At 32.9% G+C, this 15907-nt stretch overlaps 1 protein-coding gene across 2 annotated transcripts; it reads right to left on the bottom strand.

Moving 5' to 3' along the window:
* Nucleotides 1–6415: 6415 nt before the first annotated feature.
* Nucleotides 6416–9669, bottom strand: LOC105322213 (uncharacterized). 2 transcript variants are annotated; one of them, XM_066085398.1, is made up of 5 exons: nt 9626–9669; nt 8692–8794; nt 7549–7773; nt 6929–7054; nt 6416–6693 (listed from the first exon to the last, which is right to left on the bottom strand). In XM_066085398.1, exons 2-5 carry the CDS (start codon nt 8759–8761, stop codon nt 6497–6499), a joined length of 618 nt encoding a protein of 205 aa, XP_065941470.1. In that variant the 5' UTR covers nt 8762–8794; nt 9626–9669; the 3' UTR covers nt 6416–6496. The 2 variants fall into 2 exon arrangements, with proteins under 2 accessions (XP_065941470.1, XP_065941469.1); XM_066085397.1 differs by lacking the exon at nt 9626–9669 and adding an exon at nt 9174–9239 and having other exon boundaries at nt 8692–8779.
* Between the last annotated feature and the right edge of the window lie 6238 nt (nt 9670–15907).

The raw sequence follows: 15907 nt of genomic DNA, 5'->3' as shown, positions 1-15907 counted from the left end.
AGTAAAAACAACTTGATAAACAATGCTAGCATAAAGGTGTACTGTATACAGTGAATATTCGCCGACGTTTTATTTTCGCCCATTCGCCCTTGTCAGCGGACGAATTTAAGACTGGGCGATCTCTAATGTCTCGAATAATCTCTCATTTATAAGTACAGTGTACAACTGTTTTTGAACGAATAGAACGGGGCGAAACTGTTTGCAAGTGTAGAATAGCGAAAATTACACTGGGCCAGAATAACCCTGTATACAGGTTCATAATTATTACTTCTAGTTGACAATGGCATTGCTTTTCATGTTTTTAACAGTTACAACTTATTGCATGTTCATTGTAAAACATAAAAGAAGTCAGAATTAAGGTATCTCACTACACCTAGACGTAAACGTTTTATGACACTACGTTATAAGATAGCGATTTTAATGTTTTGTAAAATTGTTTGTATCAATATATTTGGTTTTAGATCGTCATAAAGCACAGTAGTTATAGCACTGTCTTCGTGAACCGATGATCATGAGTTCGAATCCACCCGAACTTTTGTTCACATTGTAATTTTTCAAAAGATAATTTTTTTTAAATCTAAAATTGAATTTTTTCGCCTACTTGACTTGTATACATCTTAACCATCATGTATCATAAGCAAGTATATTTTCTGCTGAATAAAGATACCTATTTAAGGTTTAGTGTGCCACCCTTTAAAGAGGCAAAGTCAAAATATGAGCTAAAAAATTCAAATTACTTAATATTTGTTATCTGTAATTCTTCACAGGGGTTTGTTAATTGAATGTCGTTGGAGTGAGTTGTAAGCAAAACAAAGAGCTCACGATTCTTGGTTACATATAAAATGTTCATGCCACGTTTTTATTTAATTTTGTCAAGTTCTGTTTCAAGTTTATTTGTGTCTTTGTCAGAAAAGGAATTTCTAGCGTATATCACAGTCATTAAAAAAAGCTTTCTATTCAGTATTCAGTATTTTTTCACCTCAAGACCAGTTCACTGGTATATGAAGTACAACAGAAGTACTCAGTATATACAAGGAAACAGACAAGGATCACAAGTACATGTAATAAATAGTGCAGTGCAGTATAGGTTGATTAATTTTTTTTCAGGAAGAACTTAGAGAATTTTATTATTGAATTTTGACACACAAATTTTGGTTGACCATTCAAGATAACCCAATGGTAAAAAAAAAAAATGGGAAAATTAATCTGAAATTTTAAAGCCCAAATTATGATCATGATTCTTTCAACAAAAAAAGAGCATTTTAGGTTATTCCATTTGTAATGTAATTGCCAATAGGATAAATAAAAAAGTAGTATGCGTTACGGGTGAGAAGCTGAAAACTTCATATATACTAGTAGTAATTGACAGTTGGAAGAGACACCAGAACAAGTTACATGCTCCTGACACAACGCAATGAATGAACAAATATTTACTTACTAGTATTTCATTCCCGTCCTAATAACTAAACCCCTTAATCCAGAAGTGACAATTTTGAAACTGATTGTACTAGTAAGAAAATAGCTTTGTTTGACTTGAGTGCGATTAGTACTTGTATATAATACATGTATATTAATATTATCAATTCGAAGGCATGATAGCCACAACATTTATAATTGTATTCATTTCAGAGGTATGTCTTGCCTTATAAAGTGCACAGTGGTTAAGTGGTTTAATTTGAGGTGATTTTTTTAAAAATTTGCAGTCAACATTATTCATTTCGTTTCTACTTGACAGGTACTTTGTTTTTGCATTGTTTACGCAATTTTTCACCGCGTTCTGATTTGAGGTTTCCCTAAGCTCGTTAGAAAAATTGTTATTCCTTGCAAACCAAGCATATTCGTACAGAATGCATTGACATGTATAAATAAAATCGTCAAACATATGGGTTTTCTGTTGTTTTTTATTTCTTTTTTTCGGGGGGGGGGGGGGTTAAAAACAGAAAACAGTCAAAGAAACAGGGTATGGTCACAATTTGAGCTGGAGGTTTCTAATTTCATCTTTCCATTTTTGTTGTTCACAGGTTTTCTAATGGACAGTGAATGTCGGCCGTCGAGCAAAAAGCAAAAACAGAGCTTGCAATTCATTTCATTTATTTACAATAATATTATGTTAAATACCTGTTTACTATAAACATTCTGTTTCAAGATAATATTGTGTCTTTTTTTAAAGAAGATAACATTAAAAAAAAAATTCTATTCAGCATTCAATATATGGAAAAATAAAGTAGAAGGGGTTTTTCTTCAATCTCATAATCCATTTTTGTGACGTTTTCTATATAAGTCTATATTCATAGATTAGAATCTATGCCATCATTATACTATATAGTCTCTTGCAAAATTCCCACTCCGTCAAAAAATTGATAAATAAATAGATATCAACATAGATCTGAATTACAAAGATTAAATCTAAGAAGAATTCCCTAGCAGAAAAATATCAACAAAACACGCATAATCATAGCAATATATTTATTAGAACGACTGAACTCTTTCAGCCACATATCCTCCGTTCCCGGGCGGAGGTCCATTGTCCACCGGGCAGATGTTTTGAGGACAACCCTGACATTTTCGACCGTTGTTATATATAAAGGTCTCCTTTCTGCACTCTGGAGGAATGATAACAGCGGGACAGAATACATTGGGGCAGGGCCCCACAGGGTCAACGGGGGGAGAGGGGCCTGGGTATGTATCTGAAAAAGAGGAGATCGTCTTCAGTTAAAATTCTGCTTGGTAGAATTATCGTGCATGCAAAAGTGAAAAGAGTGTGTATGGACTTAAAAATCTATACCTGGACAACAAACGGCATAACTCGATCCAGTTGAACACCTATACCCAGTGGGACATCTGCCGTTGCCACAATTCACAGCATCGCCCCCAAGCTGTAAGGGAGCACCTGAAGTGCACGGGTTGTTTCCTGAAAAGATCCCAACGAGGAGACATTAAAATGATTTCACCAAGTAGCAACAATACCAAAAGCTAAACAATCAAAATAACAACAAAACATCGATAACAACAACATTAACAATCATTTACTTTTATCCATAATGTTACTCTGTTACTTACTTACACAACAAGGCCCGGGCTCGTCAGCGGGCCCGAAGTTACAGAAGAAGCCCGCTGGACACTGTTGATAGCTATTAAAATTGGTACATCGCCCTTGTTGATCTATCTGATGACCATATTGACAGGTGAGAGGAGTCGGGGGGAAATGGTCCGGGGTTGATTGGGTCCACAGGGATAGGTTCAATAATTGGCGTGACTGGTCCACCAGGTCTGTATTGATCTAGTAAGAGAATAAACGGATATCATTAAAGTTGAATTGAAAAAAAAAACAAATGGCGAAACTACTTTGTAATTTATTATTATTTTTTTTTTTGGCTTATTATTTGCAAAACATCAAAACATTGGTCGAAATTTTTGAATGATAGTTTCCGAGTGATACTTTTAAATGTACCCACGATTTAAAGATAACATTGTCTTATAATAAATATATCTGATTTAATGAATATATCTTGTTTCAAATTCATTTCTGAAACGAAGGCAGAGGTTCGAAACGTTTAACATATATCTGTAGTGAATGTTTAAATGTTAGAAAGATAAATTTAAAAATCACCTTCCAATGAAACCATGAATATTAACTAATATATTGCAATAAATGCCCTTTTCATTCGAGAAATTTCTTATAAAATTTAAATAATTGAAATAAATAAATGCTTTGAATTTCAAACTTGTATAGTGTATATCAATCATGTTAATGTTGACAAATTTATTTGAATTAGAATTAACAAAAATATAAAATAACAACACTTACAACAATCTCATTCAAGTATGGATATTGTTTGATTTCCGAATATTTTTAAATATCTATATTCAGTTTAAAAAAAAAATCAAGAACGAAATTGTAAACTTACCACTATGTCTTCTGGCCTCCAGACCAAAAGACAGACTCAGAATAACACAAGCCACCGTAAGGAGGTTCATCTTAATTAGGCGCTAGTTTTTTATGAAACTGAACTCGTATTTATACTAAATTTTAACCACGTGAAACTTGATTTGCTCAGAAGTTCAGCAATTTTTAAGAAATTCGTTGGTAAACGGTAAATTTCCTATGAATTATTTTTGAGTCACATGTCAACTAACATTAGGGATACATAACGCGTTTGTTTGTTAATTTATTCATTATTTAAGACAAAATACGTATCAGAACTCAATATTATTTTCTAAATACTTTATAAAGAATTATTGCACTATGAATTCGCGTTTGTTATTTTTTATATACAAATTTTCACGTTTTTCTGCTTTCGGTTTTCAGCGATGAAAATGTTTCTTAAGGCACAACTGTTCTAATAAATTATTTGTTTTGCTGATCCTGACTTTGACTTTAGTGCTTATTGCCAATGTAAATAAATAAGTGCTTTCAAACAATTATTACTAAGGATGTTCGTCACGTAGCTTTTAACTGACTGTATTTCTTTTTTATTCAGGTGGGTGGTCTTTCACCTGTATCTGAATCTCGATTGAGGATTCAAAGCGCCCGATTATTAACGAAGAGATCGAGGACTGCTGAGTCGTAGATACTTTGGTGTATGAATACCCACTTTTATTTTTTTTTTTTAATAAAGGACCATTATATATATATATATATATATATATATATATATATATATATATATATATATATATATATATATTCTTTTTTGCATATTATTTGATCAAAAGTTTAACTCTATGAAATGTATGGTACATAGAATTATTTGGTATCATGTCATCATATACATAAACATACATAATATTCACAGTACGTTTCAATAATGGTTATCATTTCAAAGACATGCTGTTTGAAAAACATAATTGATAGATATGAAAAGCTTCTTTCCAGTAGGATTCTTTCAATTATAATATAAAAATAATTTACGTGAAACATTCGTTTTTTTGTTGTTTTTCTTTTTCTTGGGGGGGGGGGGGGGGGTTGTTTAGTGTTTACAGCAATACTATATATGTTTGTAACAATGATGTTGGTACTATGTTATTTATGCCTATAAACAGATACCGAGTATAGTTACATATGATTACGTCGATAATATGCATTTAGTTAAATTATATGCTGTATAATAACACAACCAATCACACTTTGGTTTTAAAATGCTCTTTTACTTTTGTTTTTAAAACACTCTATTTATTTGAACATTTGGTATGAGATGGTAAAAAAAATCAGTCTTTATTGCCATTATGGTGAGAGGTGTCAGCCTGCCATGCCTAGACACGAGATATAAAAAATCATCTGAGGATGCTCTGGTATTTGGTACAGATACAGCTGATCTCAGTGTAAAGTTTTCATGTAAATAAGACGGTGCTCTATCATGATAGCTGTTTCAAACATTGTACATGGTTTAGTCTAAACTGTCGAGCCCTGTCTTCCATATTCAACATATTTAGTGAACTAAGTACTTTATGGTTAACAGTATGCAAAGGAGATTGGTTTAGTATATTCCTAACCATTTTGTTTTGACATATGTGTAATTTATTTCTTAAACATTTTGACAATCCAATATACCATGCACTGTATTTTAAAAAAAAATGCAGTTTTTGACTAACTATTTAATGTGTCAGCTGTAATTCATAATTTAAAAAAAAAGTTTTTATTTTCTAATAATATAGAATGGAGGTTTGCCCGAAGTATATATGTGTCATGTGAAGGATGTCCACTGTATTAAATTTCTCCTGCACTGATAGAGTCACCAGCAATCCAAAACAGGAAGTGCAACATTAGACAATCTTGCAATACAGCAGGACCTAATTTACGTTCACAATATGCCAAATATTGTATTTAATACAATACTTGCATCGACGTCATTTAGTGTATACAGATAATTAAAAATACTATACTAGTGGCCTCTACTGAAATGCTTTTATTAATGACATCTTTTTAAAAAATACAAACCGAAAATTAATTTATACTTGATTTTGTTGTCAAAAGTCTATAATATAAATTGTTAAAAAAAGTCTGTATAATATAATTTTAAAGTGCCAAAGTTTTCATAAAGCGCAAAAATAAAGGATACCAAAAAGGTTTTACATCTAATAAATTCCACTGTCATATCAAAAGAATATTGGACATTTAATCATTTTATAGGATTCCACTAGACCCAGGTCTGGACTTTTCTTTACTTGGCAGAAACTTTTCACTTATTATACAGAATTCAACATTGATCTCAAATTAGAGGGGTAAACGGCAATTCCCGCTTACAGATTTTTCAGAATAAGATTTCTTTATTGAGAACCAGTTTACTTATGAGAATGAGATAACCATATTCATTCGATTCGTTTTCTTGTAACCTTCAGTTGCTTTATTCATGATACAAAACCTAACGGATGGATCGATATTAACATGAAGTGCAGAAAGACACAACAGTTTAACAACAAAACAATGTATTTATTGACCATTCAAAAATCATATCAGATAAACTAGTACATGTAAATAATATAACTATCACTACAATTAACCCACATATCCTCCCTGTCCTGGCCTAGGATATCCATTGTTATTGATGCAAATGTTTTGGGGACATCCCAGACATCTGACTCCATTGAAGGATGTAATGACTTCCTTTCTGCATTCTGGTTCGATGAATACAGCGGGACAGGCTATATTTGGGCAGGGCCTTAGATCGTGTCCAGGGTTGGGTCCGAGGACGTCTGCGACGGACAAGATATTAATAATAATAATAATAATAATAATAATAATTTGACAATAATATTAAAAATTTTACTTTTTGCTAGATTAATGAATAAAGATTAAAGAATATTAGTCAATGAACATCTGTATCAATTTAGTTGTGTGTGTGTGGTTTTATTTTTGTTTTTTTTGTTTTTTTTAATGAGGATTATTTTAGTTTAGCATCAAGAGGCCAATCAATCCGTTGAGATATACCTGGACAACAAACAGCAAAGTTCCTTCCTCGGTTACATCTGAATCCACTTGGACAACTCTGTCTGTCACAGCTTACAGCGTTACCGCCAAGTTGGAATGGGTTTCCAGAACGACAGGGATTGTTTCCTGCAAATAAAAATGATAAAGAGTCAAAAATTATTTCAAAGATACATTTCCGTTTAATGTACATGTATTTCTAGGTATATGAATTCATTTTGATAATGAATTCTGAAAAAAAAAAGTAATTCAAAAAATAACATTCAATATTTTTTTTAGTACTGGAAAGGGTTCGTAAAACTTTGGCTTTTTATAATTCTTTTACAGAGCCGGAACGAAATTTTAAAATCCAAAAGATGTAACGTTCAAGTCAGAATTTCATTCGTATTTCGTTCATAGTCTGTACTTATACAGAATTATATTTGCTGACACATTATTAGTATCACAAAGTGACTTCTCAAATGTTCAATTGTAGCTTAAATTACATCAACGTAACAAAAAAGAACTGTAAGAAAAAGCCAACTTCAAACTAAAACACCACAACAAAACATATTCATAGAAAATACATAATTTCAAAAAACACTAAAACTTTTAAAATAACAGCAAAACAAAATAATACTCACTTAAACAACAAGGCCCGGGCTCGTCAGCTGGCCCAAATAAACAGACGAAGCCCGCAGCGCACTGTTGATTGCCGAGGAAATTGGTACACAGTCCCTGTTGATTTAGCTGAAGACCGAATCGACAGGGGATTGGGGATTGGGGAATGGGGGGGAATGGTCCAGGGGTGGGGTCGGGGAAAGGTTCAATAATTGGTGTGACTGGTCCACCGCGCCGGCGATATGGATCTAAAAAAAAAATTGAAAAATACAAGTAAAGTCAAGCTGGTTACATGGTAGACGAGGTCATAATTTGAATATACATCGATGAAATTTCATATGCACCAGTTATTTATATTGAAAAAGGCGGATTGAAATTGATAATGTTTGTCAATCATATATACTTGAGCATACTACAGGCACGTAGCATCAGGGGGGGCCAGGGGGGGCCTGGCCCCCCCCCCCCCCACTTTTTCTCGCAGCAGCAAATTTTTTAAAATTTACATATAAAAAAATGAATTATAATGGAGTTGGCCCCCCCCCCCCCCCACTTTTTTGGAAGTTAGTAAAAAAATGGTATGAAAATTAGGAAATGAGTAGTCAAATTGAAGTTACCCCCCCCCCCCCCCCCCCCCCCCCCCACGGATTAGGAATTTCAATTTCATGATTTGGAGGGGAAAAAAATTTTGGTAGGGAAGAATTTTTTTTTTTTGAGCTGAGTCTAACCCCCCCCCCCCCCCCCCCCCCCCCCCCCCCCACGGATTAGGATTTTGAAGATTTTTGGAAAACTTTAAATTTCCCTTTTTTTGCTTGTCAAGATTTTTTGGATGGGTCTGGCCCCCCCCCCCCCCCCCCACCACTTTCAAAAACGATGCTACGTGCCTGTACTAGTAACTGTTTTTTTATTTTCAATTTATAAATGATACTGTTTTAAAACATAATTATTTAACATCCCCTCCTTAAAAACATTGAAATGATAAATGTTACCTTTCAAATCAAACACACAAATAATCGAAAGAATTTTTATACAACATCAAAATCATTTAACAGATAATGATTTGTGAAATCGTTTAATATCATTCCGCTATTTTAAAGAATCTAACTATTAAGTGATAAATCTTTGAACAACAAAAATTGAACCAGAAGTGAAATGAATGATAAACTTACTTCCATAGGTTCTGGCTTCCAGACCAGACGAGAGACAGAGAACAACACAAGCTAGTGTAACGGCGTTCATTTTAAACAGGTATTGCTGCTAGAGAAACCACACCTATATTTATACAAAATTTTAAGTCATTCAGACTTTTGATTTGCTTACAAATACTGCAAATTAATATTTAAAAAACCTGAAGGTTGTCTATTACTCATTTAAGAGTTGACATGTCAATTAACATAAAGACAAGTATATAGGATTGGTGGAGAGTAGTGACGTCATCTTGCTTGACCTTTCTTAACATGTTTTCGTGAACTTTGAATTGCGTATTTAACCTAAAAAGCCCACAACTAAATAAATTGATATAATTTTTTTAATTTTTCTTTTTGTTGAGGCATATTTTGTCTGTTTAAATATTCAAACGAATTGCGTTATATTTTCTTTGGAATATGTATCATTATAGAGACAATATAAATGGTACTAGAATTTTTTTTACTAAGTACAGAGGTTCTCTCTTTTCCGATCTGCTTAGTATGCAAATATCCATCCATATTGCTTAACAATTAATCACCACATGTACAGCTGCTGAAATTATTTAATATTAATTATATTCACCGCCAATTGTATCAGAAGTCAGAATAAAAAAAACTATTTCCTTATTTCAAAATGTTTAAAGAAATGGAGAGAAACGTTGAGTAATTGAGTAATAGGGATAAACCTTGAAGATACATGTTTTATCATAGATCAAACTGATTCTGTTAAGAATTAGTATGTTACATAAGTTAAAGTGTACACGAGGAAGAGTGGTGTTAACATTTTTTACGAGCAGTCTATCTACGAGTAGAAAATCTAAAGTTCACCCATTTTTATTTTTTTGAAAAAGCGTATTTTCCGAGTCAGCGTTTATTTTCTGAATTTAAAAGTAAACAACAGCGCCATTAATCTTACCTTACAGCAGTATATTGTTTAATCCTGAAACACATTCAACAAATGCCACCAACAGAGAACAACATTATACATGTACTTGTACATTATAACTGGTCTTGCGGTTCATTTCAGAAACAAGGAGAAAAAGATGCATGTTTTAGAATTGCTACATCGGTTTTGTGTTCCCTGGCGCGCAGTTGATTAACATATATTCGGGGAATTTAATATAACCTTGTATAAAATGATTTAATCTACATGTATATGTACCTTTTACAAAGAATATCATTCAAGTGTACATTTCCAATTTTTTTTTTCTGCAGAACGATATATTCAATATATAAAAAATTGTTAATTTAATATTCACATACATTCATAAAAAAAATCTTTCAAACGTTGGAATTGGAAGTAATTAATTTTCCTGTTTGTCATAATTAAGGTTACACAATCAAATATTAAGATGTTCACGTGGTTTTAATTAGCCAGAAACTACTAGAGCATGGCACGTGTAATTAGATTGAAATGTTTGATTTGAACTTACATATTCAACTTTTGTAAGTACTGTGCATAAGAGATGGTTTAATTTTAATATATACATTGTATAACATTTTCATATTCGAAAGGATTAAAAACACATTTTGATGGATTAAAAGTCTTTCATTAATATGGAAGAAGTTTATGCAATTTTCATAATAATTTCAGTGATTTGTTTATCCGGCTACATACCAATTCTTATATAACATTGAAAGACTAAAGGACAAGATTTAAAATAAATTTCATACATTGATCGTCAAATTTACATGTAATATGACCTATTCTGAATAAATATTTGATTTCCAAATAAGGGTTTTTTGTAACAATGTGTCTGCCATCTGAATTACACTTTTGTGCCTGTTTAAAGTACATGTATTAGAAACCCGATTCGCCTGTACATAAACGCAATAAATTTTAAACATATGAAGATAACCAAGTTAAATGTTAACACACAAAGACTGACAACGTTTAGTTTGCACTAAATCACCTCCATGTTTCGTATGGCAAAATTTATGGAACGCCAAATTAACATATATTCAAATATTTGTACCTATCTTCAAATAATTGTACCTATCTTCAAATCATTTGAAGATAGGTACAATTGAATTAAAGATAGGTACAATGGAATTGAAGATAGGTGTAAATAATTATACCTATCTCTGAATAAATATACCTAGGTACAAATGAATTATACCTAGGTTCAATTGAATTATACCTATCTCTAATTCATTTGAAGATAGGTAAAATTCATTTAAAGATAGGTACAATTGATTTGAAGATAGGTTCAATTCAGACATATCTACAAAGGATTTGAAGATAGGTACAATTCAATTATACCTAGGTTCAATTCGTTTTGTGTATTGTTGAAAATAATGAACGCTCCCTTAGAGACATTTCAACATGGAGGGAAGCACCAACAACGAAGATGAAAGAAGAAATATATATATGTGTGTGCAATATATTTGCAAAAGGCATCATTTACTTATTAGAATATACATGTATATCAATAAGAAAGACAAAAACATGTATACCCGAATACCCCAATAGTGACGGAGTTAGGGTAGTGACGTAGTTAGGGTCACTGTATGTACCTAAATAAAAAACTGGCTTTATTTTTTTCCATAATTTTATCAAAGAATGTATAATTCAGTTGATAATCACTCTATTTATTAAAGCGGTAACAATTATTATGAGTTTTTGTTTGTTTTAAGGCTCAATCTTTCGAAAAGTTGACAAAATCATATATATTGCCTATTTTATCATCCCGATCCCGATTTTATTTCTAAGTCACCTTTCTTCAATCTTTTATTTGTTATTTATAGATATATAAAGGTGTTAAGCAGTTATGTCACCTCTGATTTTTCTTTTATAGATCTTTAGGACATCCATTTTTTATTATTATCTCGTGTATCGAATGACTTTATTTATAAGTTGTGACGTAACGGAAATGACGTACTATACAGGGAGTATTCATTATTGCCAATTTTTAGTAATTGAAGATAGGTTCAATTCAATTGTACCTATTCTTTAATTCAATTGTACCTATCTTCAATTCATTGCATTTGTACCTATCTTCAAATCAATTGTACCTATCTTCAAATGAATTAAAGATAGGTATAATTGAATTGTACCTATCTCTAATTCAATTTGAAGATAGGTACAATTGAATTGAAGATAGGTACAATTGAATTGAAGATAGGTACAATTGAATTGAAGATAGGTACAATTATTTGAAGATAGGTACAAATATTTGAATATATGTTAATTTGGCGTTCCATAAAAATTGGGAGAAAGGTAAAGCAGTTTTCTATTACTAGAGTACTTTAAGAGAAAATAGAAGTCACACGAGAGCTGAACGGTGAAATGTTGAATAGGTCCCGATCAGTAAAAACGTGTACAATTAGCAAACCTTTTTGTATAACTTTAGAGCATAGCAAACAGTGTATTAACATCATGTCAGGAAAATCAAAACAATCAAAACTTGCAAATCCAAAAATTTTCAATAAAAACAGATCTTGTGCATGTTTTTGGGGATTTTTTGTGTTGAACCTTACAAGTGTTAACTGACTTTTACAGACATCCAACACTTGTACGATGAAAGCTGTGATAGAACCAGAAAGTTGTTAAACATAAAAAACAATGTTTAATCAGACCTCATAAATGTATACATTTAAATAAATGTTACTAAAACAATAACCGTAAATAAGGCTTAATTTTCTCTTACAATGTAGCTATTTTTTTTATCCCACTACTTTTTCAAATCAGATGAAAATGTTATTAAAATAATAATGTGCTGGAGCGAAAATTTTGACAGTCCATGATTGTAAACTTACCAAATGTAATCTATTAATTTATTGTTATTTTTACAGATGTTACAAAAATTGATCTTTTCACAGCCATGAATAAAATGTATACACAGTATGTACAACTCATGTGGGTTGTCTTATATGTAGGAAAATCAAGCATCATGTAGTTTTATGATTTGCGTAAGTCAGTGAAAAATACAAATTCAATTTGTCCAAGAGTGGAGAGGTATAGTTAATAAACTAATAAAATGTATTAATTATTGAACTCTAAAAACAAATTTCAATTTAGAAAGTATTTTTATGTCGTCTAGAGATCTACAAATCACAAAATTTCGAACCTATAACCGTCGATTTTCAATGGAAACAGGTAAATGGAATAATATTGATAAAAATCTAAATAAATGTAGAATGTGTTATCGTAAGAGCGTAGGGGTGAATTTCATCACATTTTAAAGTATACACATCTCGCAAACGATTGAAAAAAGTTTTTGTCCAAGAGATCCTATGAATTTCCCAATATTATAAAGTTTAAGGAGTTGATGAATACTCATTCATTCATTCATCTTTTATTTCCTCCATTATGGAGATTAGAATAATACAAACAACAAGTAAATTACAGTCAACGAGTCAAAATTATAAAATGAAGATATGTATGTACATATAAGTAGTGATAAGGAATGAAGTTACATGTAGGGATGAGATTATTTACATATATTTTGAATGTAAGAAAGTTTTAAATAAGTTGATGGGGTGGGAGCTGTGAATTGAGCTACCCAAGGAGTCTGTTATAGACCGCGCAAGAAGTCACAACATGTCTTGAGTTCAATTTCCTAAACTCTATTTCCTCCGCTTGAGAAAGAACTGTCAGTGTTTGTTTTCCTAGGAGTATTAGGAAAAGGTCGTCTTCCGGAAGGCCGCTGAGTTCCGCTTCCAGGTGTACGGTAAAAGACCTTGTCAACGAGTTCCACCAATTGGAATGCTGTATTGTTAATGCCGGACAAGAGATGGTAGCGTGCGAAAATACGTCGGTAACAAAATGTCCACACAACACACAAGCTATCGAAGTCTGTAGAGGTTTGGAAGCTATGAGTTTGAAAGTAAATTTGAGGTTTTGAATTTCACTATATGAATTGATGTATTGCCACATAATAAATGGATTAGAGGTGCTGAAAACAGCATTAAAGCGAAAGAAGTCCGGATCGTATGCTGTTCGTTCGATTCGTTGTAGAGTTTGGTGCGTATAGACAGATGAGCGTACAGTCGATTTCCAGGCGGATTTTGACGGGAATAATCCATCCGAAAGTCATGTATTCAGGTAATCTGTAAGTTGATAGGTCTGGAGAAGTTGTAGGACGTCAGGAAAAAAGCCCATCTGGGTCTCACTTAGGTTGTACAGGAAGGAGAACAGGCGTGAGGTAAAGATCTTTTCGGGAAGGAATTCAGTGTTCATCCGGCAAAGTCTTCCTAAAAAGAGGAGTTTTCTAGTATCAATTTCTGCCTTGATTGGTAGAATGTTCATGTATTGCTCGACTATATCTGATCTGGTAGGTTTTGGTAGGTTAAAGATCTGCTTGCAGATTCCGTGTTGGAGAGAGTTAAGACGTCTAACGTCTTCTTTAGTAATGTGGTTCCAGGTTTCACATCCGTACTAAATACTAAAAAAGGCTATATAACCTACTATATTTACACTTTTTCAATTTTTATTACATAAACATGTACTAATGATTCTTGCATGTTTCTTTGTTCATTTTGTATATATGTGTGTTAAATATGAACCTTATATACCAGTGAACTGGTCTTGAGTGAATAAAGAATGGAGGAATGATCGAGACTGTTTTCACTACATATATGTCCTTTCCGATATAGTTCATTTTATCAAATAAAATATACAACATGACTATGACTGGATGCCATGTCTAACAGATATAGCGGGATCAATTCAGTCCTGCGACACCTGATGCAAATCTCGGGCATTTCCAGTAGCTGCTTTTCCGCTTGTCAGAAAGGCTTTAGGAGTTTAAAATTATTCGTGGTAAAAGTAGCATCATCCTATCAAACATTACTCAAAAGCGCAGTCTGTGCTTTTGTTTATTCAACACAGCAAGTTGCTTCAGGGTAAATTGCAAGGTACAATACATGCAATAGATAACCTCCATGTAAGCTAAAAGGTCTAAAGAAAATTAAAAAATAAAAATAATAAACACCCGCCCACCCCCCAGAAAAAAACCAGGGCGTACAAAAACACCAAAATCAATTGAAAAATACACGTACAGATTCTATTTGACCAAATAACAAATGTTTTATAAAACTTTCTGTAGACCGTTCCTTAAATAAGGGTAAAAAATGAGTTATTTAAAATTACAAGATGTTATGTGATGTTGGAATGCCTTTTAAAAATGTTTTCAGTTTCAAGCAGTAACCGGTGGTTTAGCATCTCATTCAACCTTTAAAATGGTCGGCCCTGACATACATGTACGATACAGATGGAAACAATGCTCTTCCCAAACCAATACTCTAAAGGAGAGCATGTACATGCTAGTTCAAATGGGCGAGAGTACACATTGAAGAAACTAGTCATCATTTGAGTGAACTACTAAAGTTTATTGCGATTTTGTGCAAAGAAATTTAATGTTGCTTCAATCATTTTCTGAAAAGCTGGTAGCTTTGGATGAATAGAAAGCGTTAATTGAGTATAACAAAGTCGACTTAAACCCAAGTGTATTCATAAAATGTTCAATGTCTGTTTATTACTGTTATCAGCAGGTGAAACAAAGGAACGTTACGGTAATAATAATCTCCATCTTCCCTCAGGCGGTAACTGATACAGTGAAACAATCTGCTCCACAAATTAATCATTGTCGCACGGTTAGGCCATTAATGGAGATTAGATATAGGTGGGACGTAGTTGCGGACGAAAGTGGACAACACAACATGTCGAATAATTCGTCCCAATATGGCGAGGATGGAGATACTTGTTCTAATTCACCAATATGTCCAAGCATCGTCATTCTTGCTACTTGTGTGTCACTGGTTGGAATCATTGCCAATGGAGCCGTTCTTGCCACCATCTTTCGGACAAGGCGCCTACACAAACCCGTCTTTATGGGATTTGCAGCTCTTGCGCTGGCAGATTTTCTTTATTTGATTTTCAATACCTTTTTTGTTCATTTACACTGGTTCTTTCCGGATAACAAAGGGAGTGAAACAGCGGCTAACGTCTTAAGTGTTATTGTTGTGACTAGTGCTTTTTCCTCAGCATCTCACGTGACCTTCCTGTCGGTCCAGCAGTACTTTATGATCGCGCATCCTCTATCAAGTCTGGCCAAGCAGACCAACAGAACTGTTTTCATTGCGTCTCTGACAGTTTGGATCGTTTGTACCATCCCGTCGTCCTTCTATATCTATGCTGTGAGAATAAGCAACGACCCTGTACTTGGTCGGCTGGTCAATTTTAGTGTCACCATTA

The sequence above is a fragment of the Magallana gigas genome, chromosome 5 (genome assembly GCF_963853765.1).
Source record: "Magallana gigas chromosome 5, xbMagGiga1.1, whole genome shotgun sequence".
Lineage (NCBI taxonomy): Eukaryota > Metazoa > Mollusca > Bivalvia > Ostreida > Ostreidae > Magallana > Magallana gigas.
This window is presented reverse-complemented; position numbering and strand designations above follow the sequence as displayed.